The 16768-nt window shown below is 38.6% G+C and overlaps 1 protein-coding gene across 3 annotated transcripts in view; it reads left to right on the top strand.

Annotated features, from left to right (window-relative positions):
* Positions 1–14439, top strand: part of GRIA3 (glutamate ionotropic receptor AMPA type subunit 3) — a 214625-nt gene extending 200186 nt beyond the window's left edge. Inside the window, exons 12-16 of one of the 3 annotated variants that reach the window (XR_012711860.1) lie at positions 2073–2271; positions 3787–4034; positions 4905–5019; positions 6355–6469; positions 11173–11302. Coding sequence is in view for 2 of the 3 variants with exons in the window: in XM_075260620.1 (XP_075116721.1) it covers positions 2073–2271; positions 3787–4034; positions 4905–5019; positions 11173–11418 (808 nt within the window). In the remaining variant the exon portion in view is untranslated. Of the gene's footprint in view, positions 1–2072; positions 2272–3786; positions 4035–4904; positions 5020–6354; positions 6470–11172; positions 11421–13535 lie in introns of those variants that run through there. The other 2 variants (XM_075260620.1, XM_075260622.1) reach the window with 2 other exon arrangements.
* The last annotated feature ends 2329 nt before the right edge of the window (positions 14440–16768 follow it).

The following is a 16768-nucleotide window of genomic DNA, read 5'->3' on the forward strand; positions in this document are numbered from 1 at the left end:
GCAGTTTTGTCCTATTTACAAAAAATCGCACGTGATTCATTCTAAATTGGGCAAAGGCACATGAGTATGCCGTGTGTTGCTCTGCATAGTATAGGACAACATTAGTTCTATTAATGATATGGAATGACTACAGCAATTTGTACATGCCATGTGACGTTTTACACATGGACCTAAGTGTCGATTTCTTGGTCACTTCCCTATTTTCAAGTTCACTTCAGTGGTTGCCTATTGGTTTCAGCTCTACAGTATGTATGGATTATCACTATATTTATTTTACGTGATATATAAGGTCCGTCAAGTTCAACCATTTTATAGTTATAACAAGTTGTACCAGAGTAAGGCAAAAACCATTCTGTTAATGGGACAGACCCAATTTGCCATAAAGTGACAACTCCTTCTTGACCCCCGTTGGCAGTCGGACAGATCCCTGGATCACCGTTCTGCATAAGCTTTTGCCAGTGGTGTAACAAAAGTCTTGTTGGCCCCGGTGCTATCTTTTGTCCGGGACCCCCTACCTCATCCCTACATTGAATTCTTGATAGTGATGGTTACGGGGGCTAAGGAGTTTAGTCCACCTTAGTGTGGTCGGGTAATCTGTGGGTCTCCTCGACTTATGGGCCAGATGGAAGCTACAATTTCAATACTGATGGCAGCGCTTATGGACCCCTAAGGTTCCTGGGCCCTGGTGCGTATGTAGCCTCTGCACCCCCTCAAGTTATGCCCCTGGGATTTGCCTATAGGGGTCTACTACTTAGATATTTAGCCCTGACCAAATGCTAGAAAATGTAGATTTCCAGCCTTCACTACACTTTTCCCATTACCCAAACCTTGTGACAACGTTGTACTGTCTTTAACCGTAAACCGTGACACTGTAACGCTATGTGCATATGAATATGTGCTACGTATAGGCCTGTGATAAACAGGACAGTCATCACAAGGAAGGTAACTATGTGCCATCCTTCATCTCCACTGACCTATATACTTTAATGAATGAACCAGGACTGCAAAACAGATAGGAAGAGGACTTGCTCTGATTTCTACATCCAGGTGCATGTTCCCCAAACAGACCCGTACGGATGGGGCAATGGAAAAGAATGGGCTGATAGCACACTGGCCAAAACTACAATCTTATGCATGAGGCCTAACTGGTTTAAGGTATCGGCACAAGAACCAGACACTTAGACTATTCAGAACAATAGACTCGAAAAGAAACATATTGATTTTATAATTGATATTAAATTTGAAATCAAATTCAAAAATGTAATCAAAATTTTAAATTAAATTAAAAAAAAACTGAAACAAAACTGCAAACGCAAAAACAGCTATAAGGAAGTCTAACATCCCCTATAATGTCTGTGTGCCCTACAGACAACCCCTTTTACAAAAGTTGGAGCTTCACTTTAAGGCAAATCCTCTTCCACGGTCCCCGTAACCACTGAATGTTGTTGCATTTTTATCATTTTTGTGTTTTGCATTTTTCATCCATTCTTAATTTTGTGACCATTCATTTTGCTGCTTCCTTGTGTCATCCTCTTTCAAGGTATGCAGATTTATTTTATGTATTTATTTGGCTTTAGTTTCTTCTCTTCATTTCGCTCCATTGTCTCGACCACTACCTCGGCTTATGAATAAAGAGCCCTGTGAATAATGTGCCTGAGTGTTATATTGACAGAGTTGGCTATTATATTGGAATGACAATACCACAGTTTGAAAGATGACATTTTTGACATTGACATCCGTGCACCAAAGTTCTGGTGGAAACACAAAGCTCGGGAATTGCAGCAAATATTTAAAAGCTTTTTATTGGTTTATGTGGAAGGGGCTGATGAATCATTGAATGTTTTCTATTTCGGATATGAATACGGTACAGGGCGCTATATGGAAATTCTATAAAAACAGATTATTGAAGATTTTGCCTAGTTTCTGTGAAATAAGAATAGCGGATTTAGGGACAGCTGTTGATCTCTACTATTGAAGTGTCTGCCACTGGTGGGATGTATAAGCACTAGTCATCTGGAGAAGAAAATATCCCAGATTATCTGGATAAATATCTAATCTCTTTTCTCTTGCAGATCTCTCTCTGGGCGAATAGTTGGAGGAGTGTGGTGGTTCTTCACTTTGATCATAATCTCCTCCTATACTGCCAACTTAGCTGCTTTCCTTACAGTCGAAAGGATGGTGTCACCCATTGAGAGTGCAGAAGATTTGGCTAAACAAACAGAAATTGCTTATGGCACTTTGGATTCCGGCTCTACCAAAGAATTTTTTAGGGTATGTTATGTAATTGGTGGTATAGTCATACATTATGTATTCATATTGGTGTTACAAGTTTTTTTTTTCTACTTTTAGTGTATGCTTACAGCTACTTCCATCTTGAAATATTTTAGGCAGGTGCTAACTAGAAGGTAATGATAGACTTAGGCCCTATTCACATCTGTGTCCGGCTTTCCGTTAAAGGAGTCCACTTGGGGACCCCCCCATACTAAAACCTACACGCATAAAAATGTGGTTACATAAGGAAGCCCACGGACACCATAGACTATGATGGGGTCCATGTGGTTTCCACTTGGTTTCTGCACAAAAGACTCAGAGAACACTGTCCTGCAAGCAGCACTGAAACTGAGCGGAAGCCACACGGACCCCATTATAGTATACGGGGTCCACGGGTTTCCTTAGGTAACCACTTTTTAATGCATATAGGTTTTAGTTTGGGGGATCCACAAGAGGACTCCTCAAATGGAAACCCAGATGCAGATGTGAATAGGGCCTATGCCAAGTGTGAGGATAGGGATTGAGGTTGGTGTAGTATAAGGCATGGACACTGGGGGGCTAAAAACAGGAACTGTCCTTTTGCTTTCTAGATTCTAGTTTGATTATAAAAATCAACATTTCTTTACTAGTAAAGGGAGTCTCAATAACTAGAAGAGTCCACTGCCGTTAAATTCTCTCTATCTTCTTGACTATATAGAGGTTCTGGTTTTGAAACTGTTGTGGTCATCAAACTTGAATATAACTCATTTTAGGCAGACTTCAGCTGCAACTCCCTCTGGAAGTCTAACACATCCTACCTGGCATCTTCAGTTCTGTACTAATAACTCCAACCCACTTGACTAATCGCATAGCATTGCTGAACACCCATTCCACTCCCTTGGTTCTAGACTGTACTGGTTTGGACTAACAGTGACCATGAACATTGGTACTTTGTTCAGACTGCTGAATAAATGCACCCAATCTGATTTTTTTTCTCCTCCTCCTCACTCGACCTTTCCCCTCTGGTCTTCTTTGTCAATTCTAGTTCAGAAAGCCCAGGTTGACACAAATGAAAAGAAAGCACTTAATGGATTGTCAAATACTGTCTGTTCATGTACCCTCTGATCTGTAAAGCTCAGCAGAATATGTAGGTGCTATATAAATTTATTATTTATGGATAATTTATGGATAATTATCTTCAGCTGTATCTTTAGATTGCTCTGGCTAGATTCAATCTGTGTTCGTGTCTCCATTCCTTAGTGTATCTGCCGAATGGAAACCAAATCTGCATTAAAAAAAGTGGTTACCTTAGGAAACCCGTGGACCCCATAGACTATAATGGGGTCCTAGTGGTTTCCGCCTGAAAATGGTGAAAATGCAGAGAGAAAAGCTTGTTTTACAGATTCCCCGAACCTATAACAAGCGCTGTTGTGAACCCAGCGTCTCTCCATCTGGGTGTTTATTTTGCATTGAGAGTCAATAGCATTTGGCTAAACATCTACAAAACTCCAAAATGTTCTACTTTATTTATTGCAGAGATCAAAGATAGCGGTCTATGAGAAAATGTGGTCATACATGAAGTCAGCAGAACCATCTGTATTTACGAAAACAACCGATGATGGTGTGGCTCGTGTTCGGAAGTCTAAAGGAAAGTTTGCCTTCCTACTGGAATCCACCATGAATGAATACATCGAGCAGAGGAAGCCATGTGACACCATGAAAGTTGGAGGCAACCTGGATTCTAAAGGATATGGCGTGGCAACCCCAAAAGGCTCAGCATTAAGGTGGGTGGAATAATATAACAATATCTGTGTTGTTATAGTATTCCACCTTCCCTGATGTATTGTGTTGTGCTTTACTTTCTTGTGGATGTTTAAGGTAACATGGTTTACTTTTAACATGGCAGGATGGTAAATGGTATGATTTACTTTTTCGTTTTCTTATATTTTTTTTTTCTTTGTGTGTTGTTTTGGTATGATTTTCGTTCTTTTATTTTTTTAACCTGATGGCTTTTTCAATTAAATGTTAAAAGCCGCATTTAATTACCATTTGCTCTATGTTATTTGCATGATTTGGTGTTTGTGTTTATTCCCCTGGAAAAAAAAAATATCCACCCCTCCCCCCATCCTGCATTTTTTTTTCGATGTATACTACTCCCCTTCCATAGCACAAGCCACCTTCTTATATTCAAACTAGTATTTGGTGTTGTTAACTTTATAGATTTATATGAAGCCCTAGACAATTTGTCCTCTTGTGCTCCTTTATAAGATATTACAATTTCCTTAGTAGAGATGTGCGATTTTTCGCTGAATTTCGTAAAATTCAGGTGCAATTTATTTACAAAACGAAATCCTTGATAGTCGTAGAATGATCAATTTATCAAAGGTTTAAGCGATGATGGAATGCTTAGATTTTTTTTTTATTTAGTTTATTTTTTGATCAATTTTAATATTTCATGATAATCTCACGAAACTATTGCATGGTATAAGAATCAATTTGTTGAGCACAGTATTAAAAAAAAAACTAAAATTCTTTTTAGTAAAGAAAAATTAACGATAATGAAATTTGCACAGTATATTTGAAGACATTCGCACAACTCTATTCCTAAAAGCCTTTTGTACATTTTCTTACAAGTTATGTTTTATCGTTTCAAGAAATGCTGTTAACCTGGCAGTATTAAAACTGAATGAGCAAGGACTCTTGGACAAATTGAAAAACAAATGGTGGTACGACAAAGGAGAATGCGGCAGCGGGGGAGGTGACTCCAAGGTCAGCCTCAATGTCACCACAATCGGGTACCTTAGTCAAGAGTAATCGGCAAGACTGTTATTTTGGTAAAGACAGATAAGGCAAATTGTTAAAAATGTAACAAACCAATGGATCATTATATCCATTCTATTTATGAGATCTCCGGGAATTGTACTTACAAATGAAGAATGGTTGGCATAAAGCTTTGGATGCCCTTTCCACTCAGAAATATTAATATTTTCGGTCACCAACCATACAAGGGAATAACAAAAAATTATTTACCCAACACAGTATTTGGTACCATGAAAATGTAGTCAATATTGTAGTCCAGTTTATGAAAGATGGCTTCCGAATCCTTATGTAGTGTGTGCCCATATGGATGTCGTCTTCCCCACTTTATAGACGCAAACATAATAACCAAACACCGAAATCTACCAGACAAGTAGCAGGACTACCGTCTCCTAGAAAATGAATGCACAAGACAACAAAATAGCCGCTTCCTTTTAGGACTGCAGCCATGTTTTTCAGATATTGCACAACCCCTTTAAGATCTCACTATTTAGGGATGGAGACATTGTGATAATTAGACATTAACAATGTAATTTGGTTCTTGCAATTTAGACATTAACCTAAGAGGCAGCAGAACAGGAAATGCTTACACTATAAATATACTAGAACAGGCCTTGCTTATATACTGTATATAAGGCTCAATTAACATCTATGTTCGGTATTCCATTCTATAACAGGACATGCTTACACTATAAATATAACATAATAGAATACGCTTACACTATAAATGTACAATAACAAGACATGCTTACACTATATATATATATATATATATATATATATATTTATATATATATTATATACAGTATATATATATATTAAAACAGGACATGTTTGCACTAATACTATAATAGGACATGCTTACACTATATATATACTACAACAGGACATGCTTACACTTACACAAATATTAGAACAGGGCATACACTATAACTATACTATGAATCTCTCAGTGGAAAAGGTGTCCTGACTAAACCTTATATTCATTGTGTAACGTTACCTAATTCTAGGCGTCGGCAGCACCTCGTGTGTGGTGCCACATTAGACTTTCTTTCTAATATCCCTTTAACAGTGTGTGCCGATTACTCAAAGCGATATAGGCAGGACCTGGTAATTTAGTGTCACTTGTAGTGTTAAAACTAAGGTGATATTCAGGTTGCCTGCAGTTCAAGATCTTTGTGTCCAGGGTCCCTGCTTTATCGCTTTGTATAGTATGAAAATAGTTTTAAGATTGAATAACATAAAATAACATAATATAATGTTATTTATGTTATTTCCCACGTGAAGAACTCCCGTAAACCTTGCAGTATTGAAACTCAGTGAACAAGGCATCTTAGACAAGCTGAAAAACAAATGGTGGTACGATAAGGGTGAATGTGGAGCCAAGGACTCCGGAAGTAAGGTCAGTCGCAGAAGGTCTTTTGAATTGATTAGAAGTCCCATTCTGAGTCACCCTTCATGCACACGGTTTTATTTGTTTTTAAGCACAGTCTGGCGGTATTAAAAAGCCATAAACACTGACGAAACAACAAGCGCAGAGTCACCTCCTTAAACTCAATGGGGAAGATTTACTAATCCAGGAAGATCCCACATCCTAATATTCTGCTACACCCGGCCGACAAAGCTTGGTCACAAATCTATGTAATACCAATGTGTTACAACTCCTATCACATCTATATAGTAACAGTAGGTAAAATATTCGTCCTATTGAGTAAATACAGAGTTGGCTCATAATTGGAAGTTATCGAGCTACATTTTCCTACATGGATTTGCGCAATGGGGTAGATTTACGAAGGCAGACAACTTCCTTAGTAAGGCCCTGAACTACTTAAGTCATTTCATTTCCACAAAATTTCAATTTGTTGCCTTAAAGGTGTCAGGTGTTTGTTTCCACTATAAACTTGTTATTGTATGCAGGATCAAATACTTCCCTTTCCATTGGTGCCTGTCCTTGTTATCTTACTAGGAATAGATAAAAATCAGTCCATGGTCATGTGATGGACAGTTCAGTCATGCTATGGAAAATCCATGGTCATGTGATGGACAATCTATGGTCATGTGATATGCAGTACATGGTCATGTGATAGACACTCCATGGTCATGTGATGGACAATCTATGGTCATGTGATAGGCAGTACATGGTCGTGTGATAGACACTCCATGGTCATGTGATGGACAATCTATGGTCATGTGATGGGCAGTACATGGTCGTGTGATAGACACTCCATGGTCATGTGATGGACAATCTATGGTCATGTGATGAACACACAGGAGCATAACTTGTTACAAGACAGAGTTTGGATTACTGTGCTATGACTATAACAAGCTGTGCACCTGTGTGTCCATCACATAACCATAGATAGTCCATCATATGACTATGGACTGTACATCACATGAGCATGGACTGATTTCTATCCATTGGTAGTAAACAATGAATGCTATCAAGCAAAGATGTAGTAAAGTTTTAGGAATTGAAATAAAAAGTATATTGGAAAATTGTAGAACTTTTTATTATACAAAAAAATAACATTTTATTACAGAAGAAGAGTTGTAGAACCCTCAGTAGTTTCTTGGTGGGACAGTAGACAACACCACAAGTCGAATCCGACACGCTGAGATGGCTGATGACTCTTGCAAGAACCAACTGTGACACTATTGGTCAAAAGATAGATAGGAGATAGATAGAGAGATAGAGAGATAGATAGATTGATAGATAGATAGATAGATAGATAGATATAGATTAGTGCCGGAAATTAACATAGCAAATAGACATTCAGTGCAATGGATGGTGTATACACAATTTATGTAAGTCCCAGTAGGATATAGAGTTTCCTCTTCTCTGCAGATGAGAAGAGGAAACTCTACATCCTACTGGGAGAAGAAGAGACCACTGTGGAGATCGCTGCCCAATACGTGTCCAGCTGTCACCAAACCAGAGGAAGATGAGACTCCATGGACTGTTATACCCCAAATCAGCCACACCCCCCCCCCCCATACTCTCTCCCTCGACTCCAACTCCCCCCCCCCCCCCCACTTCACTAGCTTTGGCAATGCCAAATATCCATTCAGACGTGCCAGTAAAGCCGATTTGATTTGTAAGAAAGGTGATACCCCCTCAATCTTTGACATCTACCTAATGGCTGTAGGAATTCTTCTTGAGCTTCAGTAAGGCATTATGGTGTGCATGCTTGACTTTTGAAGGGCCCCAAGCAAAATTATGGCTTGGCTTCAAAAAAACAATTCTAAGCCTTGCCCCTTCTCTAACACACCCGTATCTATAAACAAATGGACAAAATAGTGCAGCATGTTGTGTTCCCATTTCCAGTGAATTGCCAGGCTCCATATATTGGACCCCTTTATATTTCACATAGCACCTCTCCTCACCAAACAAAGACCTCTACACTGGTTCACAGAGAGGATAACATCCCCTTACTCCACCTCCCAATCTGCATATTGTCCCAACACTGTATATTGCTCCCTATTTTGGCTCCCACAAATTATATTGCCCCAATTTTATATTCCCCCTATTTTGACTCCCACATTGTATATATGTATTTTTTGTCCTGGCACTGTATATTTTCCCATTTTGAGGTCTCCACACTCTATAGTGCCCTCTATACTGACCCCTATATGGTAACTTATCAGGCATTACCTAATGGATTATTTCAAAAGTTAATGGCTGATATTTAGAACTCAACGCCTCCAATCCTGTCTAAACCTCCTGCTGCTTCAGCCTATAAGGGGCGCCAACCACTATATCCAGATGCTGAAAAACATCAATATGTGAAATCCAGATGTATTAAGCATTGGAGCATAATGAAGTGTCTCCTGGAGCCAAAGTCAAGGCAGGCCTGAATAGGATGTCACAATAATCTATCAAATTTGTATCCTAATAAATTCTTCTCCACTTTCTTACCCTTTGCTTTCCACCATGGCCTTCACTCACCAATTCGGCTCCGAAGACTTGACCCAATCGGTGAAGTGACTCGTGCCACAGGTTCTACGTCTGAATCAGCCACTAAATCCACTACATGATCGAACAGGGCTCTTATATTTTCAGCATCTGCTTTGATCTCTTCCTCCTGTTGAACAGAACTCAAATTCAGGGCAGAATTTGGCGCTGTTTTTGATGTAGACGTCATACACATAACACATTTCAATTTCAAGCAAATATCATTTCTGTATTATATGAAAATAATTTTCTATAAAGCTTTGCGTGTGAAAAACCTTGGATTGCACCTGTTCTTATAAATAATGACACATTTTTACTGTCCTCCATACAATAGGAAAGTATTTCATTCTTATACAAATACTCAGGAGATTGTGTTGTACAAAGTTAAATAAATCACCACAAAACACAGTCCTTGTAAAAGCAAAGACAAAAAAAAGCATTCAGGTTTTAAAGCTGATACAGTTTTTTAACCCATACACAGATGTAAAAGGCCCTCACCCCTTTTCAGTTTACCTAACTAGTCATCGATGCGTGTGCACACTGAAAATGGATTCCTACACAGAAGAAGTTAAGTGCAACTTCTTCGACCCAAACAATATCCATCCATTAGCCCATTGAACCAAGGAATATCTAACCAAAAAATTCCAATACAAGCTGTTCCCAGTATTGTGTTACTGAATATTTTTCTTCTTAAGCCCAAGATGAGAAATTTCAATAAATTATCCAAATATGGAGAAACGATTCAGACTTTTTTGTAGTCCTGGACCAAATGGAGTCAATATCTATCATTTCAAGATTCATACCTATTTTCTGACTGTACACAGTAAATCTACCCCATTGTGTTAAAGGGATGGAAGCCCATAAAGGATTATACGTATTCCATTGTAGTCCTGACATATCACTATTCAGTTCATCCTAATTTTTTGTGTCCTCTAAAAGATAAGTTTTTCAAAAATTAAAATTAAAAATATTTACCCCAAAATATAATGTTATTTTTTAACTCTATAATATCGGAGAAGGCTAGATCTTAATCTATCACTACTGTATTGTCCCATATGTCTCATCAATACATTACAGTCCAATAACTTCTAAGGTTCGTATTCATTTTTTTCGATAAGTATTTGTATTTGATGCCGTCCGTAGCTCACTCCATCAGCATTCATACATCTTGTGTATTCACTTATCTTGCTGTTATTTTGATAGCCAGTTCAGTTGGTTGACATCAGTAATATATGAACCTATCAAAATTTTTCATTAAAACACTACTGGAATGAAGTCCTTCATATTGGATCATTCACGCAGTGTTTTCTAAGTAATATCTTCTAAAATACTTAATTTCAAGTCAATGTTTATATAGAGATCTATATTTTAGTTTACATGATAAAAGACAGTAAAGCAGTAAATGAATACATTTCGGGAGAATTAAGATGTATTATGGGATTAGCTTTTCTAGGGTACATCCGGATTAATGCCAGTTATCGTTTTTCTGTTTAAGTTTTCAATCTGTATGAAAAAGATTATAGCTTAGTCATTCCGAGTACTGTATTAACCGTAGCTTATCGGTAATATGGTTCATGTTTGCATTAAATACTCTTACACATTCACTACAAATTATCCTTATCCATGTCAAGGTATATATATGACAGATCCCAAAGGTTATATTTTATAAGGCCAAGCAGATTTAAGGAATTCATGGTTCTCCGTTTTTGTTGAAGTGGATAGTTGTAAGTTTTTTTTATGATGGGTTGAGTGACGTATTACTTGATTATTAATAAGTATAAAGTATGGAATACATAAAATAATATCTATACTTTAAATTTCATACTTTTACAAAATACAAAAAATGGAAATGATGTATTAGAAGTAAAAAATATGTTTATGCGTTCATATGAAGAAAAATTAATAATTATTATTAAATAAAATATTATTGTGCATCTTCATTTTTTCCAATAATGAATAATAACTATGAAATGGAGTAAAATGATTGCATCTGTAGATGTTATAGTCAAGTGCGCATGTATATTGCCTTACAGACCTGGTGATTGAATAATGGAGGTAGTTATACAGCTAGAAGATCAGGGTAGGTGTCGATCCAGCCTATAAGAAATTGTATATTATTCAGTAAACCTAACAGTGCTGTTCATTTTTCTTAGGACAAGACCAGCGCCCTGAGCCTAAGTAATGTTGCAGGGGTTTTCTATATCCTCGTGGGAGGTCTTGGACTAGCCATGATGGTGGCTTTGATAGAATTCTGCTACAAATCACGAGCAGAATCAAAGCGAATGAAACTTACAAAGAATGCACAAAACTTTAAACCTCCTCCTGCAACCAGCACCCAGAATTATGCTACATACAGAGAAGGTTATAACGTCTATGGAACAGAAAGCGTTAAAATATAAGGGTATGAATTGTGACAAGCCTGGTATATTTTATGAAATATTATAAGGATATAAAAATAAATAAATTTGCATTGTAATCATGTTTGGTAAAAGAATGTTCTTAACCTCAGTTTTGCAGGTACACTAATCTGGTTAATGGTTGTTGTATCGGTTTGGTGGTTTCAATTCAACTAAAAATATGGTAAAATCTTAATATTTCAAGGAATAACCATTGAAGGACCATCATGGGAATAAAACCTTCAATGTAGTTTGGGAATTTGACAAGATAAACCCCCCCATCTAGTTCCAAAATGCAGGAACAATTGTGTTTATTGAATATATGGTTGACCTCTGACTGGGCCAGGTGTTTGCATGGGGCTTTGCTATACAGGGTGGGCCATAAATATGGATACACCTAGGGTGGGCCAAAGTATGGATACACCAAGATTGGATGGAAGTGGTTGATGATATCACCTTTACATTTGTTGCATATTAGTACATTGGAGGGGGAAACATTTGAGGCAGGGTGACGCCTATGGAGGCCATCTGCAAAGCCGCCATTTTGGATTCAATTTCATCAATGGAAACTTAAATTCCACTGGGTATATTCAATTGCTCTGGGTGTATCCATACTTATGGCCCACCCTATAGAAAAAACTAAATGTACGGATGGATTTGAATATCTATAGATGCATTTTATTTACTGTTCTGGGGTCTGGAGAGTTGGGCCCTAATAATCACAGATTTATAGCCTATGTTAAACAACTGAGGGTTATTTCATGAAAACATCTTTAAAGAGGTTATGCTGTTAAGGACACTTATCCCTAGTCCACAGAACAAGGTCTCCAGTGATGAGGATAATAGAGGAGCAAAAGTCCTCCTAAAGCCTCCTTATTAATGGAGCACCAGTGCAGTTCTGTGACAGGCACTCCTTTCACTTCTATGGGGCTGTAGGTGCTGCCAGATATTACGGACCCAGCAGCCCTATAACCCTTCCATATTGCAAGGGTTATAGACACAACGCACAGTGTAGAAAATCCACATAAAATGAAACAGCTTAAAAAAAAAACAAATAATTTCCCCCAGGGATCATGTGCTGCTTCTCACCCAGTCATCTTGGTATCTGTTTAATTGCATAGGTCATGTGACTGCTGCAGCCAATCGGCAGCTCTCAGTCAGACGCTGTATTGATGGCATCATGGCTCCTTTAACACAACTTAAAGATGACCTTTCATGTCCCCATACATATTCAGTTTTATATACTGCTAGAAAGCCAACAGTGTGTTCAATTCAGTGCACTGTTGACTTTCCCATTATGTGTCCCAGGGCTAGAGATATTAGTGCCATTACTTTCAGCACTGATATCTCCTCACTGTCAGAAGGGCATTCCTGACAGTTTAGCATCATCGATGCACTGTGAGTAATGCCCCCCTTGGCAGTACTCGTCCGTAGCCCTGTACTGTCAGAGGGGGTTTCCTTACTGCCCAGCGATGACGCTAAGCTGTGAGGAACACCCCAGTACAAGTCTATGGATGAGTACTGTCAGCAATGATGCTAGACTGTCAGGAACACCCTTCTGACAGTGGAGAGGTATCAGTGCTGAAAGTAACGCAGACGCTGAGCTATGAGGAACGCCCTTCTGACAGTGGAGAGGTATCAGTGCTGAAAGTAACACAGATGCTGAGCTATGAGGTATGCCCTTCTGACAGTGGAGAGATCGGCGCTGAAACTAATGGCACCAATATTTCCAGCCCTGGGGCACATAATGTGAAAGCCAAAAGTGCACTGAATTCAACTCACTGCCAGCTTTCCAGCAGTATGTAAAACCGCATGTGCAGGAGGACATAAAAGGTCCCCTTTATCTACCAGTAATAGAGCACGTGACCACAGTAGCCACTGACTGGTAAAAGTTACCGGCCACTGAGAGGGCCAAAGCAGAGACAGTGACAGCCATAGATTCCTGGGAGACAGGTGAGTAGTAATTTTTTGTTATTTTAGGGCTATATCAAAACTGTGATGGGAAATGTTGTAATACGGAAAGGAACACTATATTGAATTCTTCTATTCTCTTCCATTGACCATATATAGTTTATAGTTTCTGAGCTCCGTGTATAACATAGGTGTCTACTATTTTGCAGATAACCACTGAAATGAGCCAAGACATGGGGTGAGATGATAAGAATGAGGCTTCCTCCTACATCCTGACCACCTGAGCCAGTTAAACTCTTTCCTTGGTGTCGGGAATGACACAAACTGCTGATGGTGCAAAGAACTTTTACTAGAAAGAACAGATTTCTTTTCTTTTCCTTCAGTGCCTTATGGAACATTCTGAGTCTCACAACAATGCAAACTATCACTGAAATGCTATTGCTTTGCTTGAAAAAAACAAAACTTTAACTGGCCACAAGACGAGATTCTCGTGTAAGAAAATGTACTCATGTAAAGAACAAGTTCTCTAAAAGCCATTGATTATTAGCACTCTACGGAGCCTCAGATGCTCTATATGCATTTTTAAAGGTGCATTCACTCATAGTAAAGAGATAGCACTACTCACCAGGTACCATGTTGTCTTGTCTCCATTGTCTTGTTAGCCATGTTTCATTGAAGCCACTCAGAGATAAAGACCTATTATGACATGTACACTAGGACCAAAAGCTTTAGATTAATATGGTCTATTTGTTACGAGACTGACTAGAGGAAAGTAATGGCAGAAGCGTGACACTGTACTGACCCCATAGCGGTCCCTAAAACATGGAAATGCATTGCTGTTGAGTAAAGAATAGGTTATTATGTGTCTAAATTTCTTTCAATGTATATGTAGAGTGAATGCACTTTTAAATTCACAAATGTTACATTATATGTGTTCTTGTTAGTACTGCTGTTGTCTGTCATGAACAGCGTCCTGTTAGACTGGAGACTAACAGTGTTCTTGGGTTCTTCCTAATGCTAAAATGTATACATGATATGGTATGAAAAATATCATCTGTTCTCATAAAAATACATGGATGTGGCATTCAGGGGTAACATTAAAAAAAAACACAACCATAATTATTTCAGGTTATATATACATATATTTTTATACCTAAGATCTGAATAGCCACATAACTGAGATTAGGAAGTCATAGAATTATTGTCTTCACAGCTTTCATTTGTCATACTAGAGGAAACCTATGTATCAGACATATATATAGAGATCACAATATCTGTTATTCTAATGTACACAATGCCGTAAACTAGCCACAAACAGCAAATGGAAAGAAATATTAGCCATATAGCTTTTCTTCTGTTCGCTGTCATTAATGCACAATGATTGGTTAGCCGACTTAAGCAAGAACGTGATTATAAACGCGGACAAAAACCATATTTACAGATAGAAAACAAGTGTAATATGTGAGCCAGAGCCAGCTGGTTATAAAGGAAAGGTTGGATGACTTATAGTGGTGCAAGTCTACTATAGCATAGGGGGCTCACCATGGTGGCTCATAGAAGTCACCCAGTCTATGACATCTATAGCAAAAACTGCAGCTTGTTAGGGGCTCCCCATTATGGCTCATAGAAGACACCCACTCTATGACATCTATAGACCCTATAGCATTTACTGCAACTTGTTAGAGGTTTGCCACTGTGGCTCATAGAAGACACGCACTCTGTGACATCTATAGACCCTATAGCATTAACTGTACCTTATTAGAGGCTCGCCACTGTGGATCATAGAAGTCACCCACTCTATGACATCTATAGCATAAACTGCAGCTTGTTAGGGGCTCACCACTATGGCTCATAGAAGGCACCCACTCTATGACATCTATAGACCCTATAGCATAAACTGCAGCTTGTTAGGGGCTCGCCACTGTGGCTCATAGAAGACACGCACTCTATGACATCTATAGACCCTATAGCATAAACTGCAGCTTGTTAGGGGCTCCCCATTATGGCTCATAGAAGGCACCCCACTCTATGACATCTTTAGACCCTATAGCATTAACTGTACCTTATTAGAGGCTCGCCACTGTGGCTCATAGAAGGCACCCCCTCTATGACATCTATAGACCCTACAGCATTAACTGCAGCTTATTAGGGGCTCACCATTATGGCTCATAGAAGGCACCCCCTCTATGACATCTATAGCATAAACTGCAGCTTATTAGGGGCTCACCATTATGGCTCATAGAAGACACGCACTCTATGACATCTATAGACCCTATAGCATTTACTGTACCTTATTAAAGGCTTGCCACTGTGGCTCATAGAAGGCACCCACTCTGACATCTATAGACCTGATAGCATAAACTGCAGCTTGTTAGGGGCTCCCCATTATGGCTCATAGAAGGCACCCCACTCTATGACATCTATAGACCCTATAGCATTAATTGTACCTTATTAGAGGCTTGCCACTGTGGCTCATAGAAGGCACCCCCTCTATGACATCTATAGACCCTACAGCATTAACTGCAGCTTATTAGGGGCTCACCATTATGGCTCATAGAAGGCACCTACTCTATGACATCTATAGACCCTAACACATGTTCTCAAGCCTTTAGGTCTTCTCAATTTTATACACCAGATGTTTGGGTTTTGAAACACAAGTAGACACATTCAGAACCCGACCTGGTACGTTCAGGCAACCTCACAAGTGCAACATATAGGTAGTCATTCGTGTACAGTAGTTTTTCAATAAGAAGAAATGTCCATTGCACTAAGCAACAAAAATACTTAGAAAACAATTACTCAAAAATAAACGTTTGTTGACATATATAATTACAGATCTAATTTTAACATAATTATATCATTTATGCCTCATTAGGCAATATCATCAGTAAATGAGTTACATTGCTAAGACTATGTGTTGTGGCCAAATAAGAATGATCGAACTATGGCAACAATTATTTAATCTTATACATATAGGGCATACAAAAACATGGAGAGCAAATAGACAGTAAATAGTATATAGTGTACACCTGCTAAAATACAGACCAAGCAGAAAATACTGCACTGAGCAGCAGAGCCGTGAGATCTCGGGAGTTAAAGTACTAAACCTTGATACATTGACATGCGATGAAAATGTGTCAGTCCTGATCTCAAATTGCTTTGACCCTTGTGTGTTCCGTAAAATGTGCAATCCAATACAATATTACTCTAAGCTCTAGGTAAAATGCTCTTTGAAAGTGTTATATATAAAGTAAAATAGCACACTAGAATGATTGCTTGGAAATACAACTTTTTTTTGCTCTCAGTTGCAACCAGTGTAAAATAAAAGTTTCCCAGTTTACACAAGTTGTTGGGCGACATAGAATACCGCACGGCTTGGTTCTCTGTAGTTAATAGCAAAACATATTGGGGACCGCCAAGCACAGGTATAGTTTACACCAAT

Source organism: Leptodactylus fuscus, chromosome 11 (genome assembly GCF_031893055.1).
Source record: "Leptodactylus fuscus isolate aLepFus1 chromosome 11, aLepFus1.hap2, whole genome shotgun sequence".
In the NCBI taxonomy this organism is placed as follows: Eukaryota; Metazoa; Chordata; class Amphibia; order Anura; family Leptodactylidae; genus Leptodactylus; species Leptodactylus fuscus.